The sequence below is a fragment of the Octopus bimaculoides genome, chromosome 2, assembly GCF_046866305.1.
Source record: "Octopus bimaculoides isolate indiv1 chromosome 2, ASM4686630v1, whole genome shotgun sequence".
Classification (NCBI taxonomy): Eukaryota; Metazoa; Mollusca; class Cephalopoda; order Octopoda; family Octopodidae; genus Octopus; species Octopus bimaculoides.
Window position 1 is genome coordinate 42,387,691 of NC_142929.1, and position 21,927 is coordinate 42,409,617.

Sequence of the window (21,927 nt, forward strand, 5' to 3'; positions counted from 1 at the left end):
ATCATCGAATTTTTTTTCTTTCTTCAAATTGTGCTCATGGATGACATCAATTTATATTATCTCAAACTGACAAACGCCAATGAACAATCGCTTCACGCTCAATATTGACGTAAATTGTCCTTAGGTTAATATATCAATATCCCTCTCCTTTTTACTTCACCCCTAAACTATAAGTATTTTGTGCCTTATTAAAATGAAATCATTATTATTTATCTCTATAGGGCAGTGAGCTAACAGACTCGTCAGCACGCTGGACAATATACTCATCGGCATTTCCTTTGGCTTTACGTTCTGAGTCCAGTAACGGTCGAAGTCGACTTAATATTTTATTCTCTAGGGGTCAATAAAATAAGTATCAGTTGAACACTGATGTCGATGTAACCGACTTACCTAACCCTTTCGTCAGAATTTGAAAGTATCATAATTTATGTCTGAAGGGCAACACGCTGGGTAAAATGCTCCATGACATGTCTTCCAGTTTTACTTTCTGAGTTCAATTACCGTCAAGATCGGCTTTGCATTTTATCCTTTCGGGGTCGATAAAATGAGTACCAGTTGAACATTGAGGGGAGGGGGGTCGATGTAAATGTCTAACTCCTTTCCACTAAAATTCCTGGTCTATATTAGAAAAAAAAATATCAATTATCTCTGTTGCCCGGTTAATGCTTTAATAGAAATAAGAAAACCCTTGCGAGATGGTGGCTGAGCTTAGATTTTCAATCGTAGTCATTACACTTACTCCGAGGGTCTCTTAAAGAAAATGCTTTTAAAGCCTAACATTATATTTACTGTTTCTTGAAAAGAAATCCATATATAGTTAGTATCTGTTTAAGATTATCGAAGCATTCCCAAACCCTGTACTTTCACGTCTTTATTTGATTTATGATTCTTTTATTTGGGTTCAAATCACTAGTTTCTGATATCACCAAAGTGAGAGACAAATTAAACTAGTGATTCAACTTTCAGACGGTGATGGGATCAGTTAACTGTTTTAATCTTCCGGTTACTTGTCTGAAACTTAAGTCATGAGCATTAATCCTTTTACAATGGGAATCAGATATAGCCGCACAAAATTTCATTATCCTTAACTGCAGAAAGCAGTTTTATATACCAATCTATCTTTTGCTGATGAATGTCATGTTTGAAACTATTTTTGTTTTGTCGAGATGTGTCAGATTTATTGAGACACCGTAACTTGCAGCAAATACCAATTCAATTTTTTAGTAGACATTACTGGAATAACCATGAAATTTAATTTCGTATTTAAAGGGTTAACAGCGTCTCAACCTAGTTATGCTTAGTAATCTTTCTCATGTAATTTAAGGCTCAACATAAATATACATCGAACAGTAATGTTTATTGAAAGAAAGGAGAATGGAAAACAAAAAAGGTAATGTAGAAAAGGCCGTTTTCAAATTAGGTCTAACATTTATTCAGAATTATTTCCTCTTTCAATTAATGTCAATTTATTTGATCTTCCTTAAATGATTTTATTACAGTATATTCTTTAATAATTTTCATAAGTTAAATTATTTATAATCTGAAGTTATATTTGAAGATGTTTTGTACATTAAACAAAGAAATAAAAATATTTTTATTTGAAAAATTTTCAATTCCAAATAGTAAAACAGTTAAAAAATGTTTTATATTTTCTGTCTTTGAATTCAAATTGTTTTTGTTCGACTGAAAATTCTGGTAGAGCAGAAAGAGTTTCAACTGTTATTTGAAAACGGCCCCATTCTGCAATGTAAAAAACAAAACAAAACAAAAATACTATAAACAACGACATTGTCAAGGATTCCTACGTATATCAACTGATTCCTTAACTCGACTTGAACATGTCACACAAGAGTCGCTCGATCGGTATGTTACCGATCATCCTACGAAAGAATAACTCTTCTAAGGAACGTGGGTTTATCATTCTTATACTGGGGAGCAGCAGTAATAATTTGCCAAAGCGAGGTTGCATGGAAGAATGATGTCTTGAAGTGTAGTCACTTAACATTAACTGAGCTTGGTCTTGGAGACGGTCAACTTGTTTTGAATCTCGTAGTCCACGAACCTCTGCGAAAGATATAAAAAAAATGTCAGCATTACATCGTTTGAAGATACCGATTTTCTTTTAGATTTGTCCGCCCATCCATTTACTCATCCATCAATCTATCCATGACGCACGCACGCGCACACACACACACACACACACACACACACACACACACACACACACACACACACACACACACACACACCAGTAGAGTAGTTGGGGTGGAAGAGGTTCGCCTCATGCGACGCTTTTATGGGGTCGGCCATTTGGGGTTTTCTATATAAGCCTGTATAAGCTTGAGGGCCTGAAGACAGGGCGGCAAATACAAGGAACGCCCCAGGCGGAGCACACTCTAGCTACTCTACTGACACACACGCTTGGCTGCAACAGAATTTGAGAGTCTATTAACCAATTTGAGTTTGAGTGTTCTTGCGTTCTAACTACTCGTCTAACAACTGAGGGAAAAGTAATATATTTTCCGTCAGATATCTGACGGGAGGGATTTCTTTTACATTCAGCTCATTCAGTAACCACCGTCGGAATAAGGAAGAGGCATTATTATTATTATTATTATTATTATTATTATTATTACTATTATTATTATTATCATTACTATTATTATTATTATCATTATTATTTTCAATTACCAATTTCGACGGAATGAGCATTATAGAAAATGCAATTCACTATTTATGTACTGTCAATTTTCGAATGTTAGTGTCGAAAAACCACTATATATGCTTGAGTGGAGCTTACTCGAGTAAAATCACACACTCGATGAAGTCATTTACTGGGTCACAAAATTAAAATTTTTTTTTGTCTTTGGTTAGTAAGTGTTATTTGCTATTTGCTTCTATCTAGAAATAAAAGCTAATGACTATTATTCCCTTCAAACTTTGCTTTTGTGACCTGGACCTCAATGTTTTGAAACTAACCTATTTTCCCATTACATTTCAGACTTATTCAGCGTTGAGTTACTGAAGCAGAAATATCGTTATAGCAAATATTCTGCTCAATACCACAGATTTGCTTGTCAGTCGCTTGACCTTAACCACTTGAGCATGTCCTTTAGTGTCTGACAATATGTACACGGAATAGTGGGGGAGCATCATAGCCTTATGTTGAGAGGAATTCTTTGGAATTTGAATAAATGTAAGAAAAGAAAAGTTTGAAGGAAATAGCCATTTTTCATTCTTTCAAGGGGTAAGCGAATAGGAAATAACAGTTGCTACCCAAGAACAAAAATCATGTTACACCGTGTTATTGGCACTCAGTGTTTAAGCCAGCACAGATTACCGCAGTATGCAATAGGAGCAGTGACACAATATAATTGATGATCGTCTCATTATATTACAATGCTGAGATCAAATATATACTGTCCGCCTGAAAAAAGCAACGAGTTAAACCTCAAATAAATCTATGAATTACTATACGAAAGGTAAATGTGTTCAGTGGTGCTTCTGATGATTCACGGAATATATGGACCTTATGTTTAACCATTAAGCTCGTGGCCTTGTGGTTAGGGTGTTGGACTCACGATCTCGAGATCGTGGTTTCGATTCTCAGACCGGTGGTGCGTTGTGTTTCTGTGCAAAACACTTTATTTCACATTGCTCCAGTCCACTCAGCTGCAAAATCGCATTTTGTTCAGGGTGAATATTGGTCTGTCCGCTTAGCCAGCTGAATGGCATCACTCGAAAGCTACAACAATGCGAGAAAGTTCATTGTGACCAGCGGTGTATAAGAAGATCTGATAGTCTGGTCGAAAGAGCGACTTACCTGGACGGAAAAGAGTTATTGCTTTAAGACATGCGTATTCCGTTGCATCAACATGTAATTCGTTACAGCGATTGATTATATCTTGAAGCAGTCGGAGCTGCGTCATCATGAAAGCTGTCTTCTCTGCATGCTGCGTGTCCAAGCTCCAACCATTAGCTGTTAATAATGAGGCTACAATAAAAAAGATATTATCAGTTGGCTTTTTAATAAACAGTGGAATATTTGAAGGTATCAAAATTATGAAAGTTAAAATTATGGAGAGGTAATTATTATCATCATAGAAAAGCTATTTTGAATATCTGTTCCAACTTCCTCTCACTCGTTCTCTCTCTATCGTTTCCCTTCTCTCTATTTCTCTTGCTCTCTTGATGCACCATACCTACAGGCGTCAGAAATCATAGACATCAATGCCTTTTAGTTCCCTACACAACTAAGCACCGTATTTTGCCCGTTTTTCTGAAAGCCAGCTGGTAAGACCATCGAATATCTCCACCTCTCTCTCTTCCCTGGTTTCTTCTACCTTTCAGTTTCCTAGCTGTCACCAAGTGTTCAAGGCTTTTTCTTCTCACTTAGTGTCCAAAGAACTAAGTTTTTTGTCTCCTTATATTATTGAAAATCTTTCTTGTGGTCTTTGCTTGTCAAAGGAACTCGGTTTTTGTCACTCTATTCACATAGAACATCTTCAGTATTCTTCTAAAGAACCATATCTCTGTAGCTGTTTGTTGATTGACAGAATAATTAGAGCGTCGGACAAACACCTAGCAGTAATTGTTTTGGCTCCTCTGTCCCAACCCACATCCTAGATTGCATCGAAAAATCGAAAACAAAAAGAAAACCATCCGACTCATTGACAAAAGCTCATTCCCTAAGATACTAAAATCTCTCCTTCACTTAGATACAGTGTGTCCTAATTCTCTGTACCTATTACACCGCATCTGCAGCAACTTCTGTTCCTCAGAACTAGCCAGTTGCATATAACCTTCATCGAAGTCCATAAGCACACCTGTCTCTCTTCGCATTTTCCTTAAGCTTCCTCCATACAGGCATCGCACCCAATCCTTACTTCTCCAGATGTCAACCCTCCATCTAGAATTTCTTCTGAGCTCCTGTGTTTTTGTTTCCTTCTTACATCGATTTACAGATGTTTATAATTGAACATCAAACGCAGTAAATAATCGGAGGAAGTTCTGTGAAGGACATAGGCACGGTTTCTTCTTAAATAAACCATAAATAACCAGAACATCAAATACAGATAATGCAGGAACTATGAGAAGGATCACTATTAAGTTGTTGAGCATTCCAGTTGTTATTGAACACCAGGTCAACCTCGACTATGTAAAAGAACGTGGCCTAATGGTTAAGGTATTGTATTTATGATCACAAGGCCGCGGATTCGATTCCCAGGCCGGGCGGTACGTTGTGTTCTTGAGCAAAATACTTAATTTCATGTTGCTTCAGTCCACTAAGCTGTAAATAGGTAACCCATATAGGCGTGACTCTGTGGTCAAAAGTCTGCATCCCAACCACACGGTTCCAGATTCAATCTCACTGCGTGGCATCTTAGGTCAAAGCCTTGTGAGTGAATTTGGTAGACGAACACTGAAATAAGCCTGTCGTATATACGTGCATGCATACATACATACGTTCGTACATACATGCATGTGTATGTGCGTGAATCTATGTATTTGTGTTTATCCCCAGCTACCACCTGACAACCAGAATTGATTTGTTAACGTCCTCGTAACTTAACAGTTCGGCAAAAGGGTCCGATAGAATAAGTACTTGGCTTAAGAAAAATAAGTACTGGGGACGTTCGATTGCGGCCATGCTGTGGTTCCCCAGCATGGCTGCAGTCCAAAAAACTGAAATAGCAAAATAAAAGCATATATAACCAACTGGCACTCCATCGGTTACGACGACGAGGGTTCCAGTTGATCCGATCAGCGGAATAGCCTGTTCGCGAAATTAACGTGCAGAGTGGCTGAGCATTCCACAGACACGCGTACCCTTAACGTTGTTCTTAGGGAGATTCAGCGTGACACGGAATGTGACAAGGCTGGCCCTTTGAAATACAGGTACTATACATTTTTCTAGCTGAGTGGACTACAGCAACATGAAATAAGTCTTCTTGCTCAAAGACACAACGCGCTGCCGGTAATCGAATTCACAACCTTACGATCGCGAATCGAATGCTCTAACCATTAAGCCACGCGTCTTCACACACATGCGCACGCGCACACACACACACACATGCACACACACACAGACACACACGCACACATTTGTTGACAAATTTTTCTGCTTTGTAAGGGCAATTTACCAAATATTTCTGATGTTCTAACGGCGTTTCTGCGCTCGAAAATAAATTATCTATCTATCAATCTACACACACACACACACATGCACATATTCACGCACACACATTAGACAGTTGTTTGCCAGAGTCGTTAGATCTTCAGACAAATGCCTCACAGTAATCGTTGTGCTTCATTACACTCAGAGTTCAAATCCTGCCGATATCAAATTTATCTTTCCTCCTTCCAAACTATCAACCAAGTACTGAGGTCGATTCTTCTCCCCTTTCCATTTCTCTCTCTTTCAAAACCGGCTGCACCACACTGTAAGACGCTTGTTGAAGACTAATCTCAGTGCTCCTCTCAGTATTCGTTCACCATCGAAAATAGTATTCTTTTAACACCCTATCACAAAAAACCCCCCCCAGCCCAAAAGCAAAAGAAAAAACACATTAAAACATCCGTGTTATTACATAACAATTATGTTTTCATCTCTGCTCGAGGGATTCGTGCCTTATTGATTCAGATGATTTTTTTCAATAAAAACAACAGTCTAAAAAAGAGACTCTCAAACATTTTCCTCTTGGGTACTCGTCATGTCCGGCAGTGTTGGCTTTTCCGCGTGTTTAATATATTGTAAAATAGCATGGCGGCGAGCTGGCAAAATCGTTAACCCGCCGGGCAAAATGCTCCGCGATATTTCGTCCGTCCTTACGTCCTGTGTTCAAATGCAATCGAGGTCAACTTTGCCTTTCATCCTTTCGGGATCGATAACATAAGTAGCAGTTGAGTACTGTAATCGATTACAGTCATCGATTTATCCTCTCCCCGAATTTGCTGGCCTTGTGCCAAAATTTGAAATCAATACAGGGTTATGCAAAAAGAAAGAACAGATTTTAAATTTATTTTTGAAACAAACGCTAAGAGGCACAAACACATTCTACATATTTCTTGATAGGGGAAGGTTTAAAGTTTATTTTAAGGTAGCATGCACTCAACATGAGCACCATGTGTTGCTCGACAAACATCGAAACCTTTTTCTGTGAAATTTTTATGCCATTCGTAAATTTGCTTGTGACGAGGTGGATTTTTATTGAATTAGCGGCGAAATTCACGTTGCACTTGCACAATCGATTCGCATTTCTCAAACTGCAGCACACAAAAATACTTTTCTTGTGGCGTCGCCATTTTCTAAGGGATTACAGAAATGAAAATTATACAACTTTAAATAAAATGAACAAAGTGAAACATTAAAACAAAATAAAATATTTTATTTAAGGCTTAATTCAATTTATCATGTTCAGGTATAAACTTTAAACTTTCCCCTATCAAGAAATATGTAGAATGTGTTTGTGTCTCTTACCGTTTGTTTTAAAAATAAATTTGAAGTCTGCTCTTTCTTTTCAAATAACCTTGTATATTGTAATATAGTATGACACCATAAAACAGACAATAATGGATATCGTTTTTATGGATACCATAAAACAAGATAAAAAAAGTGGATAAACTGTTCTTCCCAAGCTATAGCCTTATAAGGCCGGTTTCTCAAATTCCGTGACGTATACGAGGGATTGCTGAAAAGTTTCTGGCTTTGGTTTAAAGAAAATACAAGAGGATCAGTTAATTATGATTTTATTCAACATATTCCCTTCAGATTCACACACTTACTGCAGCAGTCCTTCAGTTTTTCTAAGCCATGTAAAAGAGCTCAGAAGGTTGGGCCTCCAATCAGGTTTTTTCGCGATACCCATAAAGCCAGGAACTTTTCAACACCTTCTCGTATATTCCTCACCCTCTCGGACGGGACACCGGCCGTCCCTGCATTACTCGTTTTTGCCAGCTGAGCGGACTGGAGTAACGTGATATGAAATGCTCTGCTCAAGAACACAACAGATCGTCATGTCTAGGAATCGAAATCATAATATTATGATGATGAGTGCAACACACTAAGCCAAGCAATTACTCCTCATGAAACGGACAATGTAGACAACGTATATTATCTGTTATTATCATACTTTTCAGCATTACAAATCGAAGTTTTTAGACCAAAATTTACAGGTAAAAAAGGTAGGTCTTATATACCAAGATAGCTTTGGAGAACCAAAATTTCCCTGTGAAATGCGGTAGGATTTGGAAAGATAGTGACAATGTTTGAATGCTTACACTACACTTATACACTATACACTACGTAAACTTGTATGCAGGAAAAGATGGTAATTATATTTAACGAATTTTTTTTAATAAATAAATGTATTTCGAAATCTGAAGATGCATCATTGATAAGTAGTAGATTATATTTAAAAATTAAAATGTTTTTACAAATCTCGCATACCCTCGTAATTTCTCTTACATACTTTTGGTGGTACACGTACTCCGGTTTGAGAATCCATATTCTAAAGAATATTTACTTACCAATGTCGATTGGCATTGACCATTGTGACGTACTTAGGATGAACAATTCACTCCAGCTTTCTTCCAAAAGAATGGCTTGATCGCGAAATGGCTGTTGAAGAAATGATGGAATATTTCGTGCCCATTTCACCGACATAAATAAGAGGCGTGCTGCTGTTTCGTAGACGCTTTCTACACCGGAATTATTGACATAAAAATGTTGGTCTCCTCCAGCGAGGGGGTTAGCTAACATGCCAAACGGTGGTTGGTACGATGAAGGATTCATATTTACGGCGGACGCTGGGATCATTTTGTAAGGAAATGTCTGGGGCTGGTTACCATTTAGGGTTGTCGGTGGATGGATAGATGTTGTAGTGCTAACTGAATTCTCTTGTGAAGTACCTCCAGAAGATTCTAAATAAAATACCATGCAAGGACGAAACAAAATGGTGTGTTATTTTTCAGTTTATTTAAGGGGAGAAGAATTGAGAATTGTAAATAAATTCTATTGACAAAAGAATCAAAATTTATTGACAAAATTTATAAATTGTCTCGCAGTTACATAAGCAAAATTGCAGAGAATCGTAGACACTCTAGGGAAGTATTTTGACAATACTTCAATCATTTCTATGGAATTAACATTTTATTTTTACGTAAGATTTCATTATCCTGCATGTTAATCTAGATACAAAAACAAAACAACAAAAAAAATTAACAAAAAGAAAATGGAAACTGAATTTCTGTGTCTGATGTAGGTTCGATAAATATGAATCAATACTGGTTTCTTGGGGTACAACAACAATTTTTGCATATTTCATCAAACCCAAGTTGTCGCTAGCCTTATTTCAAATTTAGCATTGTTCTTAAACAACATTAAAGTTATGATCTAAAAGAAAGAGGTGAATAGCAGCCCAACCACAAAGTAGTGCTTCGGCAAACTGGGGTATTGTCAGAACTATGAATGCAGATTTATAAACTAGAGATAATTCCATACATAGAATTTATGAATTCTTATTATTTCATTCTCAGTTTTTCTCGTATACTTATCAAATATAAACAACAACAAAATTTATTCTAGATATTGGTTTTAAATTTTTGGCAGAAAGTCAGAAATTTTGGGGAAGGGTTAAGTCGATTGCAATGACCCTAGCGTTCAACTTGTACTTATTTCATCGACTCCGATAGAACGAAAGGCTAAGTCGAGCTTGGCGGAATTTGAACTCAGAACACAAAGAACCGGAAGAAATATTGTTAAACATTTTGTTTAATGCTCTAAAGATTCTGTCAGCTCACCGCCTTACTTGGTCCAATAATTATTTTTTGCTAATGGCACAAGGCCTGAAATTTGTGGGGAGGGGACTGGACTAGTCGATTATATCGACCCCAATGTTTCACTGGTATTTAATTTATCGATCCCGAAAGGATGAAAGGCAAAGTCTACCTCGGCGGAATTTGAACTCAGAATTTAAAGACGGGCGAAATACCGTGAAGCATTTCTTCCGGGATGCTAACGATTCTGCCAGCTCGCCGCTTTGTTTGGCCTAATAATGGTATATTTTACAAGAAATTGAGTACATCTACGACCTAAATGTCTACTCCAAGAACATTAGTGACCGAATCGCATTAGTATGAATTATTATTAATAAAATAACCATTGAGTGAAAGTGAATTTAACAGTACGTATGTATTTTTAATGGCTACAGTGACTCTAGCACGATGCAATTTAGTCTCTTCACGTAATAACAGACCAAATCTAATGCAACTCAGGAATAATAAAAAAACGTTAAGACAAGATGAGTTTAAAGTTTATTGTGATGATCATCAGTCATAAAAAAGTGTGAATCAATTTACCTGTACTGTCTGATTCAGTCTTTTCACGTTTCAGATGCGTCGGTGTGGAACATTCTCCGGAAACGCGTGACGAACAATTTTCTTTGATGGTACAGTCGACGTTGTTCTCATTTCTACTGCCACCACTGCCACCACCACTACCAGTACCACTGCCACCGCTACCTCCACCACCTCCACCACTGTTGTTTCCCCCTCCTCCTCTTTCTCCATCACCTCCTCCCGCTCCCCCTCCTCCTCCACCAGTTCCGCGTATATTTAGTTCCCCAGACGGAATTTTTACTATTGCTGGTCGGAAGCCCATTTCTCCACTGGGTGTAGTACCTGGCTGTAACAAGTGATTCGGATAGTGATGGGGTAGATGTGATGGATGATGATGGTGGTGAGGGTGGAGAAAAGCTGCAGTTGCTGCGCGGCTATTTTGGTCGGCTAATTGGATTGTAATTGGCTGAAACACTTGGCCTGGATTGTAACCGGGTAATTCAGGGTGCAGTGTGACTGGGGTGCTGTACTGGTGAAACTGGGCATAATCCAATCTACAAATAACAAAATAAATAAATAAATAATAAAATACAAGTAACTAAAAATCGTCCCAAAACAAATAACTCAAGATCTGAGAATCCAAACGTGGAGGCACGTGGCTTAGAGATTAGGGTGTTGGATTCATGATCGTAAGATTGTGGTTTCGATTCCTGGACCAGACGATGCGTTGTGTTCTTGAGCAAAACACTTCATTTCACGTTGCTCCAGTCCACTCAGTTGTAGAAATTAGTTTAGCCTGGAGAGGGATGGGCTACGCCTAGCTTTCTCACCCTAGATACGCTGCATGACTGCAGCGCCCCAACGACCCCCAAGTGGTTAAAAGACTTGGCATTGTCAAGCTTGCTGTTATGCTTTTTTTTTTCTCTCGCACCTTAGGAATCGTAAGGTCGGTAACCTGTGTTAAATGATCGAGATTCAATGTTCTCTCTGAACGGGACGCCGGTCCGTTGCAGGGTTCGAAGCTAGCTATTTTGAAGGTAGGGAGAAAGCCGATTACATCGATCTAAGTACTTGACTGGTACTTAACTTTATTGATCCCAAAGAGATGAAAAGCAAAGCTGACCTCGACGGGATTTAGATTTAGAACCCAATGAGACGGAAGAAATGACGCTAAGCATTTTATCCGACGTTCTACCAATTCTTCCAGTTACGGAATGTAAGAGTATTCTTTTATTCTTTTACTAGTTCCACCCACTGGATTGTGGCCCTTCAAGAACCCGCACTTTCAATTATATTAATTCCTTTGCCCCGTTCTTATTTCATCGATTGATAGACATGGCTGTGTAGTTAAGAAGCTCGCTTTGCAACATTCAGGTTCAATCACATTGCATGGCATCTTGAGTAATGCCTTGTGAATGAATTTGGGAGGCAGAAACTATGTGGAAGCTTGTCGTGTATATATATATATATATATATATATATATATATATATATATATATATATATATATATATAATTTAGAGAAAAAAACACAATTCTTGAATTCATCCATGAAAATCCAGTCACATAGAAAAAATTAATATATATATATATATATCTTTATACTATATTTGTCCCCTACTACTGCTTGGCAACCAGTGTAGATTTGCTTACGTAACCGTAATCTAACAGTTCAGTAAAACAGACTGAAAGAATAAATACCGGACTTAGAAAAGTAAGTACTAGGAGCGACGTGTTTGACAAAACCCTTCAAGACGGTGCTCAAGCATGATCGCAGTCCAATGACTGAAACAAGTAAGAGGTATCAGAAAGAAATACTTATTTTATTGACTTCAGTAGGATGAAAAGGACAAAGTAGATCTTGGCGAGATTTGAACTCAAAACGTAAAGAGACGCAACTAAATACCGCAACATATTTTGCCCGATAGTCTACTGAATGCGCCATCCAGCCACTTACCGAATACTTAGCATATGTAAGATAAAAAAAAGTCAAATGATTCAGTGTGCAAGAATCTCAGTATACAATGATCTTATGAATGTATGGCGATCTAATTAATTAATTAATTAACAAATTAGTTAATTAAACTAATAAATCAAATAAAATTATCTCAGGGTTAATATCATTTTAATTTGATTTCAGCAAGTAGGGTTGACAACACTTGACTCGTTTCGGTCTTATTAAAACCTCATCAGCGAAGTATAGTCTTTTTTGACTCGTTTCGGTCTTATTAAAACCTCATCAGCGAAGTATAGTCTTCTTCGTGTATACCAGATTATTGATAAGATAATCATTATATTGATTGATATACAATAATGTACATCAGTCAAAAATGATCTTGATGATCGAGGAGTATTACATTGATTAGTTAGTATTCTACCTCAGTAGAATAAATATGATGACACTAACTTGAAAGTTATTTATCATGCGGCTTTGGTTTCTGTTCGTCATTAAGAACGTACAAACGAGCAAAATTGTATAATAAAAGAATGTCTTTTTAACTCAGAAAGGCTAGTGGAGTTTCACTTTGATGGTGTAATGTGTATGAAGAATGAGAGATAATTATCCTTTAGTTAAGTCGCTATTTATGAAAATTGCAGATCCCACATGATCTAATATCTATTGTCGATAACTAACTGACTGTCTGTCTGACTGACTGTCTGTCTGACTGACTGACTGACTGACTGACTGACAGACTAACTAACTAACGAAGAAATTTCAACATAGTCGCTTGACCTGAAAAAAATTACAGCCAAGAGTGAACTGCGTAATGGTGCTGTTTTTCTTACAGACGGTACCCAACTGACCCTACTATACTGTGTAGTCGACAAAATAAAAAAAACGAGCAATGTGCATGTGCAAAATTAAAAATATAAAATGGCGACAATTTACCCATCACACACTGTATGTATGTATGTATGTATGTATGTATGTATGTATGTATGTATGTATATATATATATATATATATATATATATATATATATATATATATACATGTATGTATATATATATATATATGTGTGTGTGTGCATGTATGTATAATATATATATATATATATAAATTACGGAGATATTCTTGCATCGCAAGTGACTTGATCTAAGATAGTGCGCTGAAACAAAAACAATTGCAGCGTAGAAGGTGTTTATAAGCCATTTAAAAACACACACACACACACACACACACACACAAAAAAAACAACCGTTAGATTCACTTCAACATTCAAATTAATTTGTGTCAAAATATTTTTGTCGCTTTGAAACTGCGACCTGTTCACTGACAAAACGTCGTCACGATGTTTTGTCAGTGAACAGGTCGCAGTTTTAAAGCGACAAAAATATTTTGACACAAATTAATTTGAATGTTGAAGTGAATCTAACGGTTTTTGTGTTTTTAAATGGCTTATAAACGCATTCCACGTTGCAATTGTTATTGTGTTTGTGTTTATATATATAAATACATATATGTATACATATGTATTCATGTGTGTTCGTGTGTGTGCTTACGCGCACGTACGTATATGTATGTATATATTATGTATGTATATATATATATATATATATATATATATATATATATACATAAATAAATCAATAACAAAAAGCGATTCAAATATAAAAACGATAGATGTCCAAGGAACGTTTACACTTAAAATTATTTTGAAACTCTTAGAAAAATGTAATGAAGAGAATGTTAAAAATAAAAATATGACGTTTTGGGCATAATTCTTTGTCGGATAAGCAGAGACAAGTTCAGAGAAGAGGAGCAAGAGCGGAGAAAGAAGATAGGGAAAGAGATCCAGGGATAAAGAAAAAAGAAAAAAGAAAAACACATGTGAATAATACACATGTTCGATCACTGACACTGTGTATGCATGTACATACATACATACATACATACATACAAAGAAAATGATAGAACTCTCTTTTTACTCTTTACTCTTTTACTTGTTTCAGTCATTTGACTGCGGCCATGCTGGAGCACCGCCTTTAGTCGAGCAAATCGACCCGACGACTTATTCTTTGGAAGCCTAGTACTTATTCTATCGGTCTCTTTTTGCCGAACCGCTAAGTTACGGGGACGTAAACACACCAGCATCGGTTGTCAAGCGATGATGGGGGCACGAACACAGACACACAAACACACATACATACATATATATACATATATACGACGGGCTTCTTTCAGTTTCCGTCTACCAAATCCACTCACAAGGCTTTGGTCAGCCCGAGGCTATAGTAGAAGACACTTGCCCAAGGTGCCACGCAGTAGGACTGAACCCGGAACCATGTGGTTGGTAAGCAAGCTAGTTACCACACAGCCACTCCTGCGCCTAACTAATAATTATAATTTTCATATATTTGTAATTGAACATTATCTAAAATGAAATTGTTGATAAAAACCTTGGGTGGTCCAGAATTTTCGTAATAGGGACAAATGGTACTTGGTTTTCTTCATTGTGTCTTCTGATTTCTTCTGGACCCGAGTGTCGTTGTTGGTAAGATCTTGGTGCTCTTTCATGTTGAACGGCTGGAATTAAACAATAACGATAATTTATTTATTTTGAAGCAACCTTTCGCTATTGACAACTCTGATGGTAGTATTTTTTTAAAGAGCTTTTGCATAGCAATAGAAATTAACAATTATTTTTGTCATATCAAGTCTAACAACTATTTGATTATTTTGTGTCTGAAGTCACAATCTTTTCAATCGCCACCTATTGCTAAGTGAAGATGTTGATCCCATGAGCTCAGGGATACGTATTTTCGGCATACAAGTCTACATAGTATATAGTGCACACATGTAATGTAAACATTCAAACATTGTCACTGTCCTTCCGAATCCTGCCGCATTTCACATTTTTGGGCTCTCGAAAGTCGTCTTGGTGTATAAGTCGGCCGACCTTTATTGGCTGACAGTTTTGGTCTGAAAAATTCGACTTTTAAGCAGGAAAATACGGTAACGCAAAATGCCCATTTAGTTAGTGATTGTTAGCAATTCATCATGTTCTGTTTTTAATTACTGATAGAAAAAAAAAATACAGTGTTCACTTCGTTGAATTTTTGAATTTCTGAATTAAAAAATTTTTTTTCTTTTCTTTTTATAAGTTTTGCTGTGGCTTACAGTTTTTGTAATTGTGCAGTCTGTATATATTGGCAGGTGTTTACTAGAAGAAAAACGACCATCTTTGGTTTCAAGACGAAAGGTGTTCTTTCATCAGGATAATGCTCGACTACATACAGCGAGGATGACATTCCAAAGACTGGAACAGTTTGAATGGGAAACGATGCCCCACCCATCATATTCACCGGACATTACCCCATCTAATTATCACTTATTCCGCACTCTTCAAAATGATTTGGACGGAAAAATATGAATTCTGTAGACGAGGTCAGAACAGTACTGGAGGAATATTTTTCGTCATGGACAACTGAATTTTGGAAGAGGGGCTTTGCAAGTCTACCAGATAAATGGAAGAGTATTGTAGAATAAAAAAGAACTTTGTTTATCTTAATTATGAAAAATAAAAGAATAAAAGAAGTATAAAAAACTGCATTGTTTATATAGATAGGTAGATGTATATAATCTAAAGCACGTTATTGAAATGATCCACTTCTTTTAGCTTAGATATAACTGAACATGATCAAACAATGAATATTTAAAATACTCACACTCACCATCTCTGTTCATTTTCATTTCCAGACATTTCTTGAATCGGCACGCCTGACACTGGTTCCTTCTTGCAACGTCTACTACACAGGATCCATTTTCTTTGCAAACGTAGTCGAGATTTCGACGGATGCTCCTCTTGAAGAAACCGCGACACCCATCGCAACTAAGAACACCGTAATGTTTGCCAGATGCTCGGTCACCACATACCAGACACAGAGCATCAGTTTTCTTACATGGCGAACCTATTTCAATAATAGTAGTAGAAATAATAATAATAATAATAATAATAATAATAATAACAATAATAATAATAATAATAATAATAACAACAACAACAACAACAACAACAACAACAACAGCAACAACAACAACAATTACAATTCTTTTTACTATAGCAACAGTACCCGAACTTTTAGGGGAGGGTTAGTCGATTACGTCGACCCTAGTCCTCAACTGGCACTTATTTTATCGAGGATGAAAGGTAAAGTCGATCCCGGTGGAATCTGAACTCAGAACGTAAAGTCGGATCGCTTAACATTTTGTCCCGCGTGCCAGCTCGTCGCCTTACTACTACTACTACTACTACTACCAAGAATAATTTCAAATTTTGGTACAAGTCCATTAATTTCGGTGGAGGGGCCAAGTCGATAACATCGGCCCCAGTATTCAACTGATACTTGTTTTATCGACCTTGAAAGGATGAAAGCCAAAATAACAATACTTATTGATAATATTTCTGAGCTGGAACCACTCCCTTAAATTTCAGGCCTTGCGCCTATAGTAGAAATGATTATTATTATAAAAACAATAGTGTCTTAGGTAATGATCAATAGTAGGAATTTTATAGTAGGAAAATAGGAAATTGTTATCTTTATGGTTTTCACAAGAGCAGGTTATATAATGAAGACAAATTACATAAAGAAAAGGATGATGGAACAGAGGGAAATACGAAACTATTAATTTCTGCCAAAATATAAAATAGATTACAGAAACCAATAGAAGCGTTCTAAACAGTTGAATATTTTGTCACGAAATGCTTTTTAGTTTCACTGAGGAGACACAATTCAGTGAAGGTATAAGAAAACTGTTATTTGTATACAGAATGTTTGACAGTCTCCTCTGCATCTTCAGAGCTCGCTTTTGTGTGCATATTAAATATTATGTTCTTATCTTTTGTTAGTTCAGCTCTGCCCGTATATTGGTTTCAAATTTTGGCGCAAGATCAGCAATTTTGAGGAGGCGATAAGTCGTTTACACCGACTCCAGCACTCAGTTGGTTCTTATTTTATCGATCTCGAAAGGATGAAAGGCAAAATAGCCCTCAACAAAATTTGAACTCAGAATGTTAAGACGGACGAAATGTTGCTAAGCATTTTGCCCGGTGTGCAAACGATTCTGCCAGCTCGCCGTCTTACTTCTGTCCGTTTACTGACATGCATAGATATAATCTTACATATTATCTTTGCAAGTCCAGATCAAGCAATAATTAAACCTGGAAAAGCACAGTATAAGAAAAGAAAAGAAATTAAACTATTGCTGCTGAAGTTAGAATTTAAAAACTAAAATAGTAATAAATGCCTTTTTGTATTTTTTATTTTTACATAGAAGTTTGAATTAAAATACTCAAGAAACTGTTCATTTTTAATTTTAGTGAAAACACAAATTGTCAGCAAGTTTACACATTAAAAATTTGATATTACATATATGCATATTTAAAAAATCACACAAGAGCAATTTATTTTTGTTACTGTAAATGCAACAATATATTATCTGATAATTCAAACTTTAAAGAAATTAATTCTTCTGTTTCTTAAAATTTCTTTTTTTAGAATATTTTACTCTTTTGAATTGCATATAGTCTACATGAATTTAATTTTATAACAATATATGTGATTTCAATTTTTTGGATAATGAGTTTTGTTAAGATAAAAAAATTTAACAAAAGATATAATATTAAAAATAAAACAGAAATGTCTAATACAGCTTAATAGAAAGTTTAATACAAAGAAAATCTTAAATCAAAAATATTGACTTAAATTGAAAAAATTTGTAATAAAAAGTAAAATAAAAAAGAACATATAGAAAACAGTGCACACAATATTTGTTGAAGAATTTCAGAAATTTGTTTAGCAAATTTTAACTTCCGCAACAATATTTTAAGTTTCTTTTCTTCTTGCCCTATACTTTTCCAGACGTAATTACTGCTTGTTCTGTACTTTTCCATGCTCAATACTTCAGAATATTCTGATTGCGAGCCCGCATTTTTCATTCTAGTCCACTTTTTTCCAGGCAACGCTTCTATTATTATAATTAATTATATTTACCTTTATAATTGAAAAAAAAAATGATACTGTTGAAAATACCTTTTAAATAAAGATTTTATTTAAACTTGGAAAATTTTGTTTGCACCGAAAATAACAAAAGATTAATATCAGCATATCTGTTACAAATAAACATGTTGTTTTAAAGCAATTTTTATTATAAAATGTTATATTCATATTAAATGATTAATGACTAGTTTTTGTAAATAAAATATTTTACTTTAAAATGTTTTTAATGTGTTCATTTTTTAATACATAAACAGAATAATAAAAATTAATATGAAATCGCAAAGAATCGTAACTGTTTTTATGCTTAATATCTTTAGACGGGCTTACTCCCAAAATATTAATCTCGATGAACTCTTTCATTTGAGTTCAAATAATATTATTTTACTCTTAAAAAACAAAACGAATACTTTGATTTCTTAAAATGACCACCCTTTTACGTCACTTAAAGCCGCACAACTGTTTTTTGTAGCTAATATTTTTGACAAGATTTTCACTGTAAGATTCTTCTCATGGAGCTCTTTCACCTGAAGTAAACTGGAACGCAGAATTGCTATGAAAACAGTTTAGAAGATTGGCTAAATGCATTAGAAAAGTGGTCAGCAAGTTGCTACTGAGCATCGAATCCCATACCTCTCAAACCTTCGTCAAGCGCTCTGTACCATTAAGCTAAACGATCCAGAACATCGGATAACGTCTTTTATAATGCTAAATATCTTAAAATGACAAAAATATTTTTATTTGTTGAAATGATCTTTTTCCCGTAATTTAAATCCACATCACTTTTTTTGTAGCTAATATTTTATAACGAGGTTGTCACCATAACATTCGTGTCACAGAGCTCTTTCCTTTGAACACAACTATTGAATAGATTTCTGTCACAAGAACTGAGATATTTGGATTCAAAGTCAATTTTGGGGGTTACTCATTATTTTTTCGTCATTTAAAGCCACACTAGTTTTTTTCTCTAGCTAATATGAAGTTTTCCTCCAAAACATTCTTCTCAATGAACATATTCTTTTAAACTCAGTTAATCTATACTTTCCTTTTAAAATAGCTGAGGTATTTTGATTCAAAGTCAATGTTTCGCCTTACCTTCTCCTTTTTGACCTCACATATTTTGACCCAACTTTTTCTTTTATGAATCAAAATTCTATCATTTTATCTAAAAATGTAGCTGAAGATTGGACCATCAATACTAAAAAAAAACAAAAACAAAAAAAAACTGTAGTTGAGAACTGAATCTCGTGAGTAACTAAAAGTTGACCTTAAGAATATATTCACCCACTGCCGTGGGCGAATGATTAAGGTATTGAAGCTGTAGAGGGTAAGAAACGTTTGTTCATAAATATTCTCATTCTCACTGATTGTATATGTATGTATGAGGGATTAAACATATGTGTGTGTGTGTGTGTGTGTGTATAATATTAAGTATGTTATAGAAAGTCTGGGCTATTTACGGAGTGCTCATAGAAAGCCAATGTGAAAAGATGCAGAGCAGAGGAGATTGAAAACGCAAGTCATAGGCAGTCAAACAGATTCCAGAACGCACAAATGAAGATATTCAATCAATTTAATTGAATCATATATATTTATACACATCAACATAAATCATGCATGTACAGGCGTAAAGATTCTCCAAGAGTATAAAGAATAAAACCAAACATACATAGAAATATAGAAGAAATATAAAAACATATAAAATACGTATAAAATTACATGCAAATAAAGACTACATATAAAAAGTTATGCGTGATAATTATAAGAGGCGCAACACGAATGAGAGGTGCGTAAATATAGGAATAAAAATGTCAACCTTCAAAATGGCAAACCGCCTAAATCGTCTAAAAATTCCACATACATCCAGGATATAAGACAGAAATGACGCAAGATATCAAGGTTAAGAAAAATAAATAAAATAGGATCCGAAAATAGGGAGGTGTTCCATCCGCGGTCGTTTCAAGGTATATTACCGGTCCGGATTAAAAATTAAATACTCCATATATGTAATGTCCCCATCATCTCATTCGTTTTGCGCCTCCTATATTTATCACGCATAACTCTTTACACGTAATCTTTATTTACATGTAATTTTATACGTATTTTTATGTTTTTATATTTCTTCTATATTTTTTTGTATGTTTGGTTTTATTCTTTATACTCTTGGAGAACCTTCACGCCTGTATATGCATGATTTATGTTGATGTGTATAAATATATATGATTCAATTACATTGATTGAATATCTTCATTTGTGCGTTCTGGAGTCTGATTGCATATGACTTGCGTTTTCAATCGCCTCAACTCTTTATATATACATGAATATATGTATATATATATGTGTGTATGTAAATATATATATATATATATATATATATATATATATATTGAAAAAATAATAACGTACTCAGATATCTGGATGGTTGTACATTTACAGATCTTTATTAATATGTCACATGTTTTATAAATATTAGCGCTTGCACCTATACTTGTAGGTTCTTCAAAATATTTTGAAGAACCTACAAGTACAGGTGCAAGCGCTAATATTTATAAAACATGTGACATATTAATAAAAATCTGTAAATGTACAACCATCCAGATATCTGAGTACCTTATTATTTTTTCCAATATATAATTCCTGTATATATATATCTATATATATATGCACACACACACACATATATATAAGTGTGTATATAAGTGTTTATGTGTGTATGTATGTATTTATATATGCATGTATATATTTATGTACTTGGATAACATCTTGTTTTGTTTATCTTTTGTAAATCTTAAGGTGTTGCAGACTTTTATAGTATCAGATATCGTGAGCATTTGTAGTGTATAAATTAAAGAATTGCATTCTTTCCCTAAGAATCCAAGTTCAGCTATACTTTGCTCCAGACGGGTTGGTATATATCTTGCTGTTCCAATAATAAGAGGTATGAAGCTGAAAGTGTATCTTGGGTACTGAATTTGAAAACTCCTTATCAATGATTTATAGATGTACTCGTCCTGTTGTATTTTTCTCATCACGTCGGTGTCCAGAGTGCAGCTGATTTTATTTTGTGGCTGTTTTAATTATCAATTTCCACCAATATTCTTTAAACCCATTGATTTCAATGTAGTCAAGTTCATCTGTAGGTGTTTTCTTTTTTGCTATCCTGTTCTATACTATTCTGGCCACTGCATCATGCCTCATGGGAAGATAATATCTGGAAGACATTCTCTCACAGTTGGCAGTAATATGGTTGATGTATTCATTGTTGGTCTTGCACAACCTATATTTGTCCGTCAACGTTTTCTGCCTCTTATCCAGTAGATGCAAGGTGGGGATCTCTCGTTCTTTAATTTCATAGAAGTAGCTTTCAAAGTAGAATGCCATAAACTTGTTGGTACTCCATGCCAAGTTTTTAACATGATTTATCCCTTCTCTGGTTTGACATTTTCGTGTCAAGTACCCATGTGCTATCTTCTCAGTGAACTCATCCGTTTTTTAAAATTTTGCTCTCCTGATAAATAGCTTTTGCAAATGCTCCTTGAGTAGAGATCTGTATCAGCTCTTATTTCATACCTCTTCTCAAGTTCATTAGCT

The 21,927-nt window shown here is 35.3% G+C and overlaps 1 protein-coding gene across 2 annotated transcripts in view; it reads right to left on the reverse strand.

Annotated features, from left to right (window-relative positions):
* Positions 1 to 492: 492 nt before the first annotated feature.
* LOC106880539 (nuclear receptor subfamily 2 group E member 1) overlaps positions 493 to 21,927 on the reverse strand; it is a 76,961-nt gene continuing 55,526 nt past the window's right edge. Inside the window, exons 2-7 of one of the 2 annotated variants that reach the window (XM_089344427.1) lie at positions 16,009 to 16,251; positions 14,740 to 14,866; positions 10,360 to 10,892; positions 8,530 to 8,922; positions 3,824 to 3,994; positions 493 to 2,064 (exon numbers count right to left, since the gene is read on the reverse strand). In XM_089344427.1, coding sequence (XP_089200553.1) covers positions 1,823 to 2,064; positions 3,824 to 3,994; positions 8,530 to 8,922; positions 10,360 to 10,892; positions 14,740 to 14,866; positions 16,009 to 16,251 — 1,709 coding nt within the window. In that variant the 3' untranslated portion in view covers positions 493 to 1,822. The remainder of the gene's footprint in view (positions 2,065 to 3,823; positions 3,995 to 8,529; positions 8,923 to 10,359; positions 10,893 to 14,739; positions 14,867 to 16,008; positions 16,252 to 21,927) is intronic. The other variant, XM_089344434.1, reaches the window with a different exon arrangement.